The sequence below is a fragment of the Periplaneta americana genome, chromosome 9 (genome assembly GCF_040183065.1).
Source record: "Periplaneta americana isolate PAMFEO1 chromosome 9, P.americana_PAMFEO1_priV1, whole genome shotgun sequence".
Lineage (NCBI taxonomy): Eukaryota > Metazoa > Arthropoda > Insecta > Blattodea > Blattidae > Periplaneta > Periplaneta americana.
Window position 1 is genome coordinate 74,368,905 of NC_091125.1, and position 15,134 is coordinate 74,384,038.

The following is a 15,134-nucleotide window of genomic DNA, read 5'->3' on the forward strand; positions in this document are numbered from 1 at the left end:
CAACGGTGTACATCTACAAAACATGTAGAAATTAAATTCACACTTTTTACTTTTAACCTCAATGTGCCTCAACCACGAGTTGTGAGAATGCTAGGAATAATAGACTGTGACGGTACTATTTTGCATTGTCTGTAATGAGGCGACATTAGCGATCCTAGTGGTTAGCAACTATCTATGGATGCATATTCACTACGTATTGAGCTTCTTGACTGTATATGGTATATACACAGTCTATAGTAGACTGTGGTATATACTAGCGATACTAGACTGTGGTTTCAAGATTTTATTCTCGTTGCTTTCGATTGCAGCGCCAATGGAAACGAACGGAGACAATGGTGACGAGTCAATTGAGGTTTGACAGTAGAAGAGGGAGGATCACACGATGCCTCCCTCTGCACTAGGTTGTACGAGTCCACTTTTGAAAGCTGATCAATTCGATGTAAACAATGCAATAGAAAGAATAAAGTGTGTATTGGTTGGCGATGGTGCTGTTGGAAAGACGTCTTTAGTGGTCAGCTACAGCACAAATGGATTCCCAAACGAATATATTCCAACGGCATTTGACAATTACAATGGTGAGTACGTTTATTATTGTTCATTCCAAGTCCAGCTGTCATGGCAGACGAGTTATTACCCTTAAAATGTGCATCTTGTGACACTATTTTGATACAAGCCATCAATTGATCACTTGGTTTTGACAAAATATGGTGAAATATAACATTCTGTGTTACGTAAAGGTCACGCTTTTGTGGTTGGAAAGGTAAGAATATTGACTTACATTGCCTATTTTACAGGACTATGTTCTCGTAACGTTTTCTTAATAGTTTGGTATTATCTGGGACATGTATGTCTTCAGTTAGGCTTCCTCTTAATAGTAACTTTATGGCATTTACTTTGAGGATTGTTATTTATCTCAAGGTTGTAATAATAATAATAATAATAATAATGAGTCATATTTTGAATGAGGATTGTTACTGAGTCTCATATCAGGGGTTAGTTTACTAATGACCTCTGATTTCGTGTACATAATTCAGAAATCGGCCATTCACCCCCTTACCTTCATTTAATGAATTATACTCCAGTGTTGTGCAGGTGCGAACGACAGTTCTGTGATCTCTATAAACAAGATGTATAATACTGTATAGTCTTGGCGTATACTAATATTAACCTAAGTGTATTTTCCATGTTGTGTAAACCAGCAGTATGAAATGAGTCGTACAATTAATACGGTAGGCTATATTATATACGATTATAATAGTCATGTGTAGCGGTAGGCTATATTGCTTTATATAGCATAATCTCATATTTCAATAATGATGCTTTATGTTATAGGATTTGGTTCAGTTTGGGCCTTGTTGAATTTTTAATATGAATTTAAGGTGAAACTAGCGCTGAAGTAGTTTATGTGATTTCGAAAGTGAAAATCGTTGAATTTGTTGAGGATTTTTTTTCTGGATATGCAGTTGATCGTATATTCAAGGCATAACAAAAACCTAAACTAACCAAACCTAACCCGCCACACATTCATATATGAGACGTTCAGAGCACAAGGGAATCGAGTCCACTTTTGGTCAATTGGGAGATATTTCGTCTGTACATAGGCCTACCTTAGATGAGGCTATTTTCAGAGCATAAAAGAAACATGTACTCACAATCTTTGAAATGGTGCAGATGTTTAAAATCACACTCACCTTTAATGGATAATTAACTATACATAAAAGACTTTATGTCTAATTTTCTGAAAAGTTTATGGTGAACTTTTATTCTGTATTCACATATGCGTTAGTAGCCTATTTGGGCCAACTCATCTAGGACTAATAGGCTATATTTTTGTTTACAAAAGAAAGCCATAAGAATGACAGGGGTATGCATAAGAGGACATCATATAAAAAAAGATTTTGCAACATTTAGAAATGTCGACCTTACTCAGGGTTTTTTTAGTGTGCATTCATACTGTATCAATTTGTGCAATAATAAAAACACAACAGAATACGTGAAAGCAATAGTGTAGCATTAATGAAAATTTACACTGTGTAAGTGGCGCCTGCAGGAGGTAGCTAGTGGTAGCAATTGCTACCACTGAGATTGTTAGTTTTGTGTTTTTTGTTTTTATTTCTCTGTACGTGTTCGATACATGTTTTCTCAAATCCTCGGTAAAAAATTAAACAAAAGCAAGTGCTTTAAACTATGATTGCATGCGCAAGGTAATTTAGATTTCAGAACTGGTTATTTTTCATGTTCATTTTTCTCTCTCCTCGTCCATCCATTTCCTCTAATTTTCTGACCATCTTGCTACCACTGACATTGGATCCTGCGGGCACTCTTGAATACAATTATAAAGTAAAAGTAATTAATATATACAATTATAGAAGAATTATGTAGAAATAGCTAATGTGAACATTTTGCATGTTAAGAGTCATCAGTATCTTAAAACTTACTATTGTTTCTTGTGGCGCTATTCTTATGCGAGCTGTTTTCTTGACATGTTATTGTTGTGGTGATTTATTTATAGACGTCTTATCCAACCATGCTGGTCTGGAGTTTTTCATTGTTACGTTATTAGATTTCTAAGTCTTAATCCGTAAGTTAGTCTATGTCAGGCATTAATACTGATATGTTTCATAATTTCATTTTACGATTTAAGGGGTGAGAATGATATAGTCCTAAACCACACAGACAAATTTTTCAGGAGAGCGTATTGTAGATTTAGAGTCCAATGCTATTAGGTGCGGTATCATAATTTCTTCAACATATACTTACGTCATTTGTTGAGTAATTTTTATGATATTTTACTGGTAGCTTCATCATATGTATAAGAAATGAATTCGCACAAAAAACATTTTTGTAAAAAGTGTGGCTTTAGACTATCTCATTCTCATCCCTTCAATTAACTATGTGACTTTTTAAGATCTTTACAAATTTTATGCCCTTGATTGGATATAATAGAAGGCATACCTATGTCATGGACCACAGCCTTTCATTTTTATTATTTTTATCACTTGTTTCCAATAGCTTATGTTTCGATGCGTTAAGTAGCTTGCATCATAGTAAGATAGGCCTATGACTAATACCACCAATTTCACCACATTCACATAGTGGAAACTCTGGTACAAGTAATTTAATTTTATTCGAGTATTCTGGAGATAAGGTCACATTTAATTTAATTAATCAGCTATATCTTCTATCTAGCAGCACTGTATTTAATGAACCAAGATTTTTAATAACTCTCATCTTCATGGTGGATCCGGTGTATATTTTAAGCTGTAAGGTCTTCTATAAATAATTTAGCAGTATTAGTACGACTGAGGTTCGATGCTTTCTTGATAGGTACTGATCCACTGATTGATTGATTTTCTTTAATTCCTTTATAACTTGGTATCCATATAAAGAATACCGATATCACATTCCCTTTGAGCTGTAAATGGTACTGGTATATGAGTTGTTTACAATGCACCATTATCCATGATGTGTTTATTTGGGCTTTGGTAGAAGCTAAAACTTATAGAGTAAATAAAAAATAAGATATTCGATTCAGGAGTCAAAATATCGAATTTTTTTTGGAAGAGCAATGAGTTGAGATCACCAGTAGTGACAATTTTTATAAGCTGCTCTCATATTATTGAAGGTTTTGAAACAAACTGTAAAGATGATAATCAAATTGTGTTCATACTGAGCTGTATGTATGAATTCGTGGTAGAATAATTCAGGCTTGTGTTGTTGACATTTTTCGGCACAGTTAAATATGCCAGTGAAGTACTCTATCAGAATTACCAGACTTTAAAAATTAAACTCTCTACAGATAACTAACTCACCAAGTTGGTAACGCTGATCATTGTTGTTATAATACTCTTGCTAGTTACTAAGTTACGCATACAGTGTATATTGGATTGGTGCATAAGTTAAGTTCGTAGCTTTGTTCTGTACTTTCAATCATTTATATAGTGACACAGCTACTATAACAACGAAAAACGCCACGAACTTGTGCACCAACCCAATATATATATATATATATATATATATAGCCTATACACAACAAATGAAATAAAAATTATGTAACTTTAGAAAAAGACATTGTTCCTTGTCAGAGGCAGTAAAACAAAAGTTCTTTATGAGCGAAATGAAAATAAGCATTTGGATGAATATTTGACATGTTTAGTAAAATAGTAGAACCCTGCTAAACCGAAATTTCGGGTAATCCGAACATTCCAGAGAGAAAAGAGGAAGGGTAAAAAAGAGTATTTGAACTGAAATTTAATGCTACAGTATTTATAAACTTAAAATATAGCCTATAATATGCAGTGCAACTTACTTTATGAATGAATTAATCCTTAGCCTATTTTCTATTTCATTATCATATTCTGTTACCTTTTTCTGACGAAGAGCAGATAGGTAATTGTGACCAAGTGGTGGACAAGGCTCTGGTCCCAATTAATTCTACTGTAGTGTTGTATTTTCATAATGTTTCTTGACACTTTTCCAGATGGATATATTATATATATATATATATATATATATATATATATATGACTCTGACTTGTGTACACAGACGAATGCTGAGGAAAAATTATACCTAGTTAGAGTTGTTACATTGTGCTATCATAAATAAAAAGTCATCCTAAATTAAGTACCATGTTAAACAGCAAATGGTTTAATGATACCAAAGGAGATATTAATAAATCAAATATCAGATTGTGATCGTTGTCCAGTCTAACTTCTTGGAATTGATTTTATGGCACCAGTTTGATAAAGGACTGGGTCAGTCAGCCGCCCTTCCTGTCTGTGTATTGATGTGCTGATAGGGAAAAGTTTCTTGACCTTGTCTGATGTAAAACTACAAATCACTATTGGCGTTTAATATTTGATAAATTATTATGCTGCTACTTTACTTGTGACACACATACTTAAATAAAATTCGTGTAGAACACAAGACTAGCTTATCTGAATCAGCAGTCATTTTCGTCCTTTATAACAATGTTACATAACATGTTATATGCATGATTCCAATAATTAATTGATATCATGTTGGTGATGGTGGAAACCAGTGTGTTGATGTCAGTATAAAAATAATTATTGTAACTAGGAACATTCTTTGAAACGAAAGTATGACAACTGCTTGTCATTACAAGTATTGATACATGCAAAAAAGATATATCCAACACAAAGCCTTCCACCTGGATATTAATTGGACGCTCGGACTATACATAACAACATCACTATATCTCGAGTTGATTGATGACAACAAAAAAGATTAGTACTTTTTATTTCAATTTTAATTAAAGATCATCTTACAGCTTAAAAATGTATCCATTGTGGAAATCAGTGTATTGATGTTGGTATAAAAGCAGATGTAACTAGGAATAATCTTTACAATGAAAATATGACAGCACTGCTTGACATGTAAAAAGATAGTGTTCCGTTATATCTAACTTAATGTCTGCTGCTAGGGTGTTAATTCAACGATTTTACAACTGATACAGATTTTAAATATTCATGTTATTGTGATTAATATTATGTTGAATCATGGTATGTAAATTTCCAATCCGACATTTGTTTTTGTGAGAGGGAAACTATGAAAAATCTCAGTCAAATTGACCGCCACGGATTTGAACCTGGGACCTCTGAAATGAGAGTCTCAAATGCTACTGTTTGAGGCACCTCGCTTGATAATGTGATGCTTTAATTATACAAAAGTTGCTGACATTCGAAAATAATAGAAACATTTTTCCCTATCTTTACGGAGTCAAGAAGTTACACTTCCCGCCTGAGATCTGCAAGCATGAATGAAGTCACGCAGTGGGTAGAAGCAATACTGTAGTATATGCTCGCGCATGCACACTCTCTCTCTGTTTTACAGACGAAGCTAACTGCCTCTATGCTTTCAGGTTTCAGGTGACTACTGTACTTTCTTTTCACAGGAAGCAATTTTAATGCTTTTTATAGGACTTACAGATGCATTCACAGTATCGTGATGAATTTGGGGAGCTACAATAGGTGGCAAAATCCAGTTTTGTAAATCTGCTATAATGGCTGGGGGGATCATTGTGATGACCACACATTACCAACCCCCAAATCTCCATTCTGTTCCATCTCTGCTGAGGCATGTGGATCGTCTGCAGTAGGTTTGAATTAGAAAACTTCGTATAAAGTGGTAGGCCTATATAATATTAATGTAGACCACTGTTTCTCGAATTTCTTGATGATGAGTCCCCCTTTTCCTCCCTTTATTTTAATGCAGCTTCCTGGCCTAAGATATGGTTCTTTTATAGACAAGAGCAGTTAAGGAATGAAGTGGGTGAAATTTCTATTTTCTACATTTTCTTAATCTAGAGTCTTAATTTTTTTGTACAGCAACCTCTTGTTATTAGTAGTAATGTCCCCAAGCTTAATATATTTTTAATTGCGGTATTGTATATTGTTTTAATTTTCTACTTTTTCAAAATGTATCTACTCCCACAGAATATAAGTTAAAGCCTGAAAAAAATTGTACAGCTTCTTTGACATGCATAAAATTCTATGGCAGAACCATAATTTGAATTTTGAATGCATAAGTGACCTGAAAGTCAGTTTAAAAAATGCATTTCTTCAGTGCCCGGATAATATACAGTGTGCATTCGTAGCTCGGACGGACCACTAAAACATTCAAATTTGAAAATTATACTTCCAATAATTGTTCCTTTTAAAATTATTCATGTTTATTTTTTATTTCATCATCCTTAATTAAAAGTTTTCTTGTTTATTTCATCACCCCTAATTAACTTTTCTAACACTTGTTTATATTATTTAGGTTATGTTATAACAGTCCGGCCAGCTACGGACGCACTGTATTTTATTTTTTTACTTTTTTTAAATATATACTTAATCCAAAAAAAGAAAGGGTTGTGTAGTTTCCTTAACCAGAACAGTCACAGAATGTATGTATGTAGGCTATGTATGTATGTATATTAGAGAGAGAGAGGTAGGATATCTGTAAGGTGGAATTTATATTACCTGGGTATATCCTGATTAACTTGAATAATGGAAGACTTTGTTAAACAGTAAGTAAATATTTTCAACGTAACCTAAGTATATCATATGTAATTTGTTAAACAGTAAGTAAATATTTTCAACGTAACCTAAGTATATCGTATGTAATTACTAATTAGAAACCATTGTTTGTGATATTTGGAATTCTCGGTCACACAAATATTTATTGATAGACTTTATAATATGAAAAAAGAATGCAATATTGCACTTGAAAACAACAGTTAATGAATTCATGAGTCACTGATATCAGGACGTTGCTCTCTGATGACCTATAAGGCCAGTTCTCTTGTACATTTCCGTATGTGTTGAAAATAACATAAAACGTATAATGTGCTGAGATAGTCACCAGTTTGTTTGAACATATTGCAACTCATGTTATTGTTATTTTTTACATGTTACGGTCTCTTGACTATGGTTGGCATGCAATCACACAATTGCCCCTTCTGTTGTAGCCTTGGGACATGAAGAGTTTCATGTTACGAAATACTAGCCTGTTGAAGTCGCTGATGCATGCAAGTATTAAATTTTACCCTTAATTTTAACTTCATAATTATCATGTGATATTGTAAAATTAATATTCAATTTAAAAATACTAATGAACAGTATAATAGTATATTAATGGTATGTAATATTTCCAGTCGATTTTTTGCGTTCATAATTTTAGATTGTTGATCTTTTATATAGTCTGTAATGACCTAGCACGAAGAAAAAAAAACTTGTATATTTTATATTCCAATTATTTTTTACTTTATCGTTGTCACGAAGTACAGTATATAAAAAGTAGTGTGATGCTGCTGAAAGTCGAGTTCGGGATTTTTTTACTATCCCTAACAGTGAAAAAAACAGTATATGTCAGTGTCTATTCGTGTAAGGGTGAATATTCTGAAATGGGTAAATGTATGTCCCAGCTGATATAAGGAGTTTCTTGAAAATGTTAACTGATTTCTTTTGCGTTTAATTAACTAACTCTCACATGTTTTAGTTATAAACCGGTCAGCACGTCTGGCTGCGAAACCAGGTGGCCCGGGTTCGAATCCCGGTCGGGGCAAGTTACCTGGTTGAGGTTTTTTCCGGGGTTTTCCCTCAACCCAATACGAGCAAATGCTGGGTGACTTTCGGTGCTGGACCCTGGACTCACTTCACCGGCATTATCACCTTCATATCATTCAGACGCTAAATAACCTAGATGTTGATACAGCGTCGTAAAATAACCCAAAAAAATAGTTAGAAACAAAGCATAAAAGGATTAATTTTAAAATTTATAATTAAAAAATAACGTCCAAACGTCAAAAGTAACTACGGTCCCTATGTCCCCAACTACATTTTACTCTGTTTCACTAAGTTTTTCTCGGAATGTTTCGATTTGATTTTATTTCCTCGGCCAAGATTATAAAGATAAATAGTTAATATACTTATGAAAGACAGGAATTGTTGTTTGTTTAATTCTGAAAGGACACAACTTTAACGTAAAGTTTGTCCCCAAAAATTTCGTAACGCCAGTCCCTCGAAATAAAAAACCTACACAAAAGACAATTTTGCTTCATGTGGTAAATTTTAACGGTTGGTAGAGATGAGCGGTCAACATGGCGCCAGTTAAAAAACTTTTCGTCCATTGTCGTAATTTATTTTATTGAAAAATACAAAAATCATCACTGATGACTGAATGTTATGTTTTGTATTGGTAACACCGTCCCAGGTGGCATTAAATATAGTTTGTATATATTAAACTTTCGTAGTATATGCAAAACATTACAATGTTTGTTAAAGAAAGAAAATAGCAGATATGACTGATCGTGAAAAAAGAAATGTTCGAAGACAAGTGAAATCTGAAGTACAGAAGTTTAGAAGATACCTTAAACAATGGGCTGTAAGGGAAAGATAACAACAATCCCTTGTTTTTTTTTTAATTAGAAAATCTCACATAACAATTTTTTTAAGCTCAACTGATACCAGAATCTTCAATAATAGGAGCAAATGTAACCAATGTGAGAAAAAAGTACACAATTTAATATAATATATTTTTTCCAGTTTTGTTATTCATATTTGCCCATTTCAGAATATTCACCCGTAAAACCTTTTTAATGATTACTTAATTAACTTCTTCTTCTTCTTCAGTCCCTTCCACTGCTAAGCGTCGGGTTCGCCTCTCTCCGTCCATTTCATCCATTTTTCCCGGCCTATTCTTTCTATTGTATCCTCCCATTTAATCCTTGGTCTTCCTCTTCTCTTTCTTCCTTCCACTCTCATTTCCATCACCTGTTTAACCTTCCTTTCTTCTCCCATACGATATACATGCCCAAACCATTTCAATTGCCTTTCATTACTCACCTCTGTTAATGCTTTTCTCATTTTAACTTCTTCTCTTATTTTGTCATTCCTTATCCTATCTCTTCTGGTCTTTCCTACAGTTCTTCTAAGATATTTCATTTCCACTGCTGTTAATTTACTTCGATGTTTATCTAAGAGTGGTAAGCTTTCGGTACTATATTGTATTATAGGTTTAATTATTGAATTATATATCTGTATTTTAGTCTTAGTGGTTATTTCTTTTTTCCCAACTATTATATTATTTATTTGATAGTATGCTGATGTTGCTTTCTTTACCCTGTTCAGTACTTCTTGATCTACTCTTCCATCACTAGTTATTATTGTTCCTAAATATTTAAAACTTTCCACTCTCTCCAGGTTTACTTAATTAACTTCACGTACAAATTCTACGAGGCAATCACCTGGGAGACATACATAGGGAATATAAGAGATAGCAAGTACTCAATTAAAAATGTGTGGCCGCATCTTTGGCTCAAGCACTTGGTGTGTGGATAAGCTTCAGGGCTTCTACCACGTTGTCTTGGTGTTATTGGCTGACGTTTCGACCGCTGTGTTGTGGCCATCTTCGAAACATCAGCCAATAACACCAAGACAACGCGGTAGAAGCCCTGAAGCTTATCCACACACTATGTACACCAGCCGCGGAAGCCTATGCGAACACTAGCACATTTGTCTTTCATCCAGGTGGCCTGGGCTTGATCCCCGGCCAGGTCGTAATGAAATTATTATGGATGAGTTGCAAAGAATTTTTCTTAGAGTAAACCCATTTTCCTCTCTAATTCCATCAACACACACCAAATTTCCCTCGCTTCATGTGTAATCTGCAGTAGTTAAAAATAGGCTTTAGTGAAGTCTTGGAGGTAATACAGATTTCTGATACAGATATAGGAAGGATTTAATTCTGCGGGTCCTAGGGTTTATCAGGTACTTGTATGAGGATGGGACTTGGCCCCTGTTAGGACTGATAGGATGGCCCACCTGTCAACATCGAATTTACGAATTCCACCCAGGCCATGTCGGTCTTGTACAGTCATTGCATATATAGTACTCACAATGAGCCAATGTAAGTCTAAGTGCATGGATCTGTTATAGGTCTAGCCCTTCTAAAAGCTAAGCCAATAACAGTGTGTCATTAATAGAAGGCCTTACATAAAGAATGCAGAGGACGATGATTTGCATAGACTTTAACGAGTTTTATTCATGAATTTTTGTATTGCATAAGAAATAGCATCAAAATAAACATTATGTTCCCAATATTGTTACAGTATCTTACGTCGGTTAGTAGTAGTACTATATAGTGATTAAGAGAGAGTTATGAAGTCTCGAAGAGTTACTTGACTGCATCAGCAAGTTTATGATTGACGGTTTGATGCAGATGAGCATGTTGAGGGTGGCGCTCGTTGTTATTGTGTGTCTTTGAGGAAGGATTCAGAGAAGGTACTGAATTCTGGCAGTATAGATTTTGTGATCTTGAGAAGTGCAAATCAATACTTCATGTATTTATTTTAATCACCGCATAATATAGTATAATGCATTAATTCATTTTTACTGTTCCAATGGTTACCATAATAAAATTGTCATATATGATTCAAGGGTTAAACACGGCCGAGGGAGATTATTATTTAAGAACGATTTAAATACTTAGGAGAATTTCCTTCGGAAGAGAATTGAAGTAAGAGGTTCTATATCGCAAGCTTACAGCACATAAAAAACCTTTTCCCTGAATATGAGAGCTTTTGGCAAAATTGTCTTGACAGTTTTCGCCCACGTCAAAATTTGAAGGTAGCATAGTGGGCCGAAGTTTGTCTCCCTGTTACCTGCAATCCAAACCAATCAATGAGAAAATAATTACAATAAAACCTCCATATAATGCTCCCGCTTACAATGCTTTCCCACTTTTTACGCTCAATTTTTTCCTGTCCTTTGACCCAATCTGTAAGGGATAATGTAAAACTGTCGCGCATATAACTTTCCGCATTTAACACTTTCTCGCTTATTACGATCTTTTCCCTCTGTCGTGGACAAAAATTATAACATTTATAACGAAATATAATGATTATTGTAAACAAAACTAAATAACTTGGCATTACGGAATTCAGCACCTGTACAGAGTGTCTATTTTTTCCGACAACAATAAACATAGTGACTAGGCCTATATTGTTTATCGGCAAGAGGAAGCAGTCTCTCAACGAAGATGTCGTTAAAACCTGGATCTTGCAAACTGCCCGAGGGCTTCTAGAGAGGTGTAAACCTGACGACATTTATAATGCAAGCGAGTTTGGTCTCCTCTTTGGCTTTTACTGACAAATCGCTCGTCCACAAAACCGAGCAATGCATTGGTGGGGAGTTAAGTAAAAGCTACTGACTGTACTGTTGTGTGTCGGCGCCGACTTTCATAACTTCGTCGCTGTAGACGACATCTCGTTACCGCTCAACAACCGATACTATCGAAGAACACTGCTATCCACACTAACAGTCAACAACACAGCGACGACGATGAAGGGACAGTGATGATGTGCTCCCTCCGCCACCATCGAAGTCAGGTGCGCTGGATGCATTATCCACTGTCAGCATATTTAACTTCTCACCCTGATGTGTCGGAAGTTTTATTTCGTAATCTTCATCATATTGAGAACGACCCTGCGAAGTATGGAGACAGAAGAGATGCGATGATGCCGTTAAAAGAACACTTACTTACTGGCTTTTAAGGAACCCGGAGGTTTATTGCCACTCTCACATAAGCCCGCCATTGGTCCCTATCCTGAGCAAGATTAATCCAGTCTCTATCATCGTACCCCACATCCCTCAAATCCATTTTAATATTATCTTCCCATCTACGTCTCGGCCTCCCTAAAGGTCTTTTTCCCTCCGGTCTCCCAACTAACACACTATAAGCATTTCTGGATTCGCCCATACGTGCTACATGCCCTGCCCATCTCAGACGTCTGGATTTAATGTTCCTAATTATATCAGGTGAACAATACAATGCGTGCAGTTCTGCATTGTGTAACTTTCTCCATTCTCCTGTAACTTCATCCCGCTTAGCCCCAAATATTTTTCTAAGCACCTTATTCTCAAAGAACCTTAACCTATGTTCCTCTCTCAGAGTGAGAGTCCAAGTTTCACAACCATACAGAACAACCGGTAATATAACTGTTTTATAAATTCTAACTTTCAGATTTTTGGACAGCAGACTGGATGATAAGAGCTTCTCAACCGAATAATAACACGCATTTCCCATATTTATTCTGTGTTTAATTTCCTCCCGAGTGTAATTTATATTTGTTACTGTTGCTCCAAGATATTTGAATTTTTCCACCTCTTCGAAGGATAAATCTCCAATTTTTATATTTCCATTTCGTACAATATTCTGGTCACGACACATAATCATATACTTTGTCTTTTCGGGATTTACTTCCAAACCGATCGCTTTACTTGCTTCAAGTAAAATTTCCGTGTTTTCCCTAATCGTTTGTGTATTTTCTCCTAACATATTCACGTCATCCGCTTAGACAAGAAGCTGATGTAACCCGTTCAATTCCAAACCCTGCCTGTTATCCTGAACTTTCCTAATGGCATATTCTAGAGCAAAGTTAAAAAGTAAAGGTGATAGTGCATCTCCCTGCTTTAGCCCGCAGTAGGGATTCGTAACAAGCTGTTTTTTACGGTGATGGGTTGTTAGCCCTTCGCCCAACCCCCACGCTGGAGGACCACCCCTTATCGGCTGTCCACGACTGCTTATTCAATATATTCCCAGCTACCCTCCATATCTGGAGGCCGTCTCCTCTATCCGCAACCTGAGGACGCGCCATGCCGTGGTGATAGGGACCCCTGTTTTATTAATTCTAACTTTCAGATTTTTTGACAGCAGACTGGATGATGAAAGCTTCTCAAGCAAATAATAACAGGCATTTCCCATATTTATTCTGTGTTTAATTTCCTCTCGAGTATCATTTATATTTGTTACTGTTGCTCCCAGGCATTTGAATTTTTCCACCTCTTCAAAGGATAAATGTCCAATTTTTATATTTCCATTTGGTACAATATCCTCGTCACGAGACATAATCATATACTTTGTCTTTTCAGGATTTACTTCCAAACCTATCTCTTTACTTGCTTCAAGTAAAATTCCCGTATTTTCCCTAATCGTTTGTGGATTTTTCGTAACATATTCACGTCATCCGTATAGACAAGCAGCTGATGTCACCCGTTCAATTCCAAACCTTCAATTTTTCCACCTCTTCAAAGGATAAATGTCCAATTTTTATATTTCCATTTCGTACAATATCCTCGTCACGAGACATAATCATATACTTTGTCTTTTCAGGATTTACTTCCAAACCTATCTCTTTACTTGCTTCAAGTAAAATTCCCGTATTTTCCCTAATCGTTTGTGGATTTTTCGTAACATATTCACGTCATCCGTATAGACAAGCAGCTGATGTCACCCGTTCAATTCCAAACCTTCTTTGTTATTCTGTACTTTCCTAATGGCATACTCTAGAGCAAAGTTAAAAAGTAAAGGTGATAGTGCACCTCCTTGCTTTAGCCCACAGTGAATTGGAAACGCATCTGACAGAAATTGACCTATACGGACTCTGCTGTACATTTCACTGAGACACATTTTAATTAATCGAACTAGTTTCTTGGGAATACCAAACTCAATAAGAATATCATATAAAACTTCTCTCGTAACCAAGTCATATGCCTTTTTGAAATCTATAAATAATTGATGCACTGTACCCTTATACTCCCATTTTTTCTCCATTATCTGTCGAATACAAAATATCTGATCAATAGTTTATCTATTACGTCTAAAACCACACTGATGATCCCCAATAATTTCATCTACATATGGAGTTAATCTTCTCAAAAAAATATTGTATAAAATTTTGTACAATGTCAACAAAAATGATATTCCTTGAAAGTTACTACAGTTAGTCTTGTCCCCCTTCTTAAAGATAGGTACGATTATGGACTCCTTCCATTGTTCTGGTACAATTTCCTTCTCCCAAATAGCAAGTACAAGCTTATAAATTTCGTTAGGTAATGTGCTTCCACCCTCTTGTATTAATGCTGCTGAAATTTGATCGATGCCTGGAGACTTACAATTTTTCAGATTTTATATCGCAATTTCGACTTCAGAAAGTGTGGATACGGGTATAAATGGCTCAGCAGGTTGTATTTCAATTTCGTCCTGATCATTTCTATTTGGCCTATGTATATTTAGTAATTGCCCAAAATAGTTCTTCCATCTGTTCAGGATTGAATGAGAGTCTGCAAGCAAATCACCATTCTCATCCTTGATGATATTTACCCTTGCCCGATATCCATTCTTAAATTCTTTTATGCCCTTATATAAATCTCTAATGTTTTTATTTTTACTATTTGTTTCTACCTCATTCGGTTTTTCCTTCAAGTAATCTCTCTTTTTATTCCTAAGTGTACGATTTGCTTCCTGTCTTTTATTAAATGATTATCTCTATTCACCTCAACTGTATCTTGTAAGAATTTCAATTTTGCCTGTTTCCTTCTTTCTACTACCATGCAACAATCTTCATCAAACCATGGTTTCTTTTTCTTAGTTTCATAATAACCTATGCTCTGCTCAGCTGGAATTTTGATATTATCTCGGATATTTTCCAAAGTGCTATTAACATCTAACTCATCCTCAACTTCGTCGGAACTTGCTAATACGGCAAACCTATTTGAAATTTCGACCTGATAATGTTGCTTAGTTTCTCGTCCTTTAATTTCGGAATATTGAATCTTCTAATATTAAC

At 35.2% G+C, this 15,134-nt stretch overlaps 1 protein-coding gene across 1 annotated transcript in view; it reads left to right on the forward strand.

Annotated features, from left to right (window-relative positions):
* Positions 1 to 331: 331 nt before the first annotated feature.
* The window catches only part of LOC138706107 (cell division control protein 42 homolog), a 41,641-nt gene continuing 26,838 nt past the window's right edge, over positions 332 to 15,134 (forward strand). Inside the window, exon 1 of the mRNA XM_069835077.1 lies at positions 332 to 575. Within this exon, the coding sequence (XP_069691178.1) occupies positions 383 to 575 (193 nt within the window). The 5' untranslated portion in view covers positions 332 to 382. The remainder of the gene's footprint in view (positions 576 to 15,134) is intronic.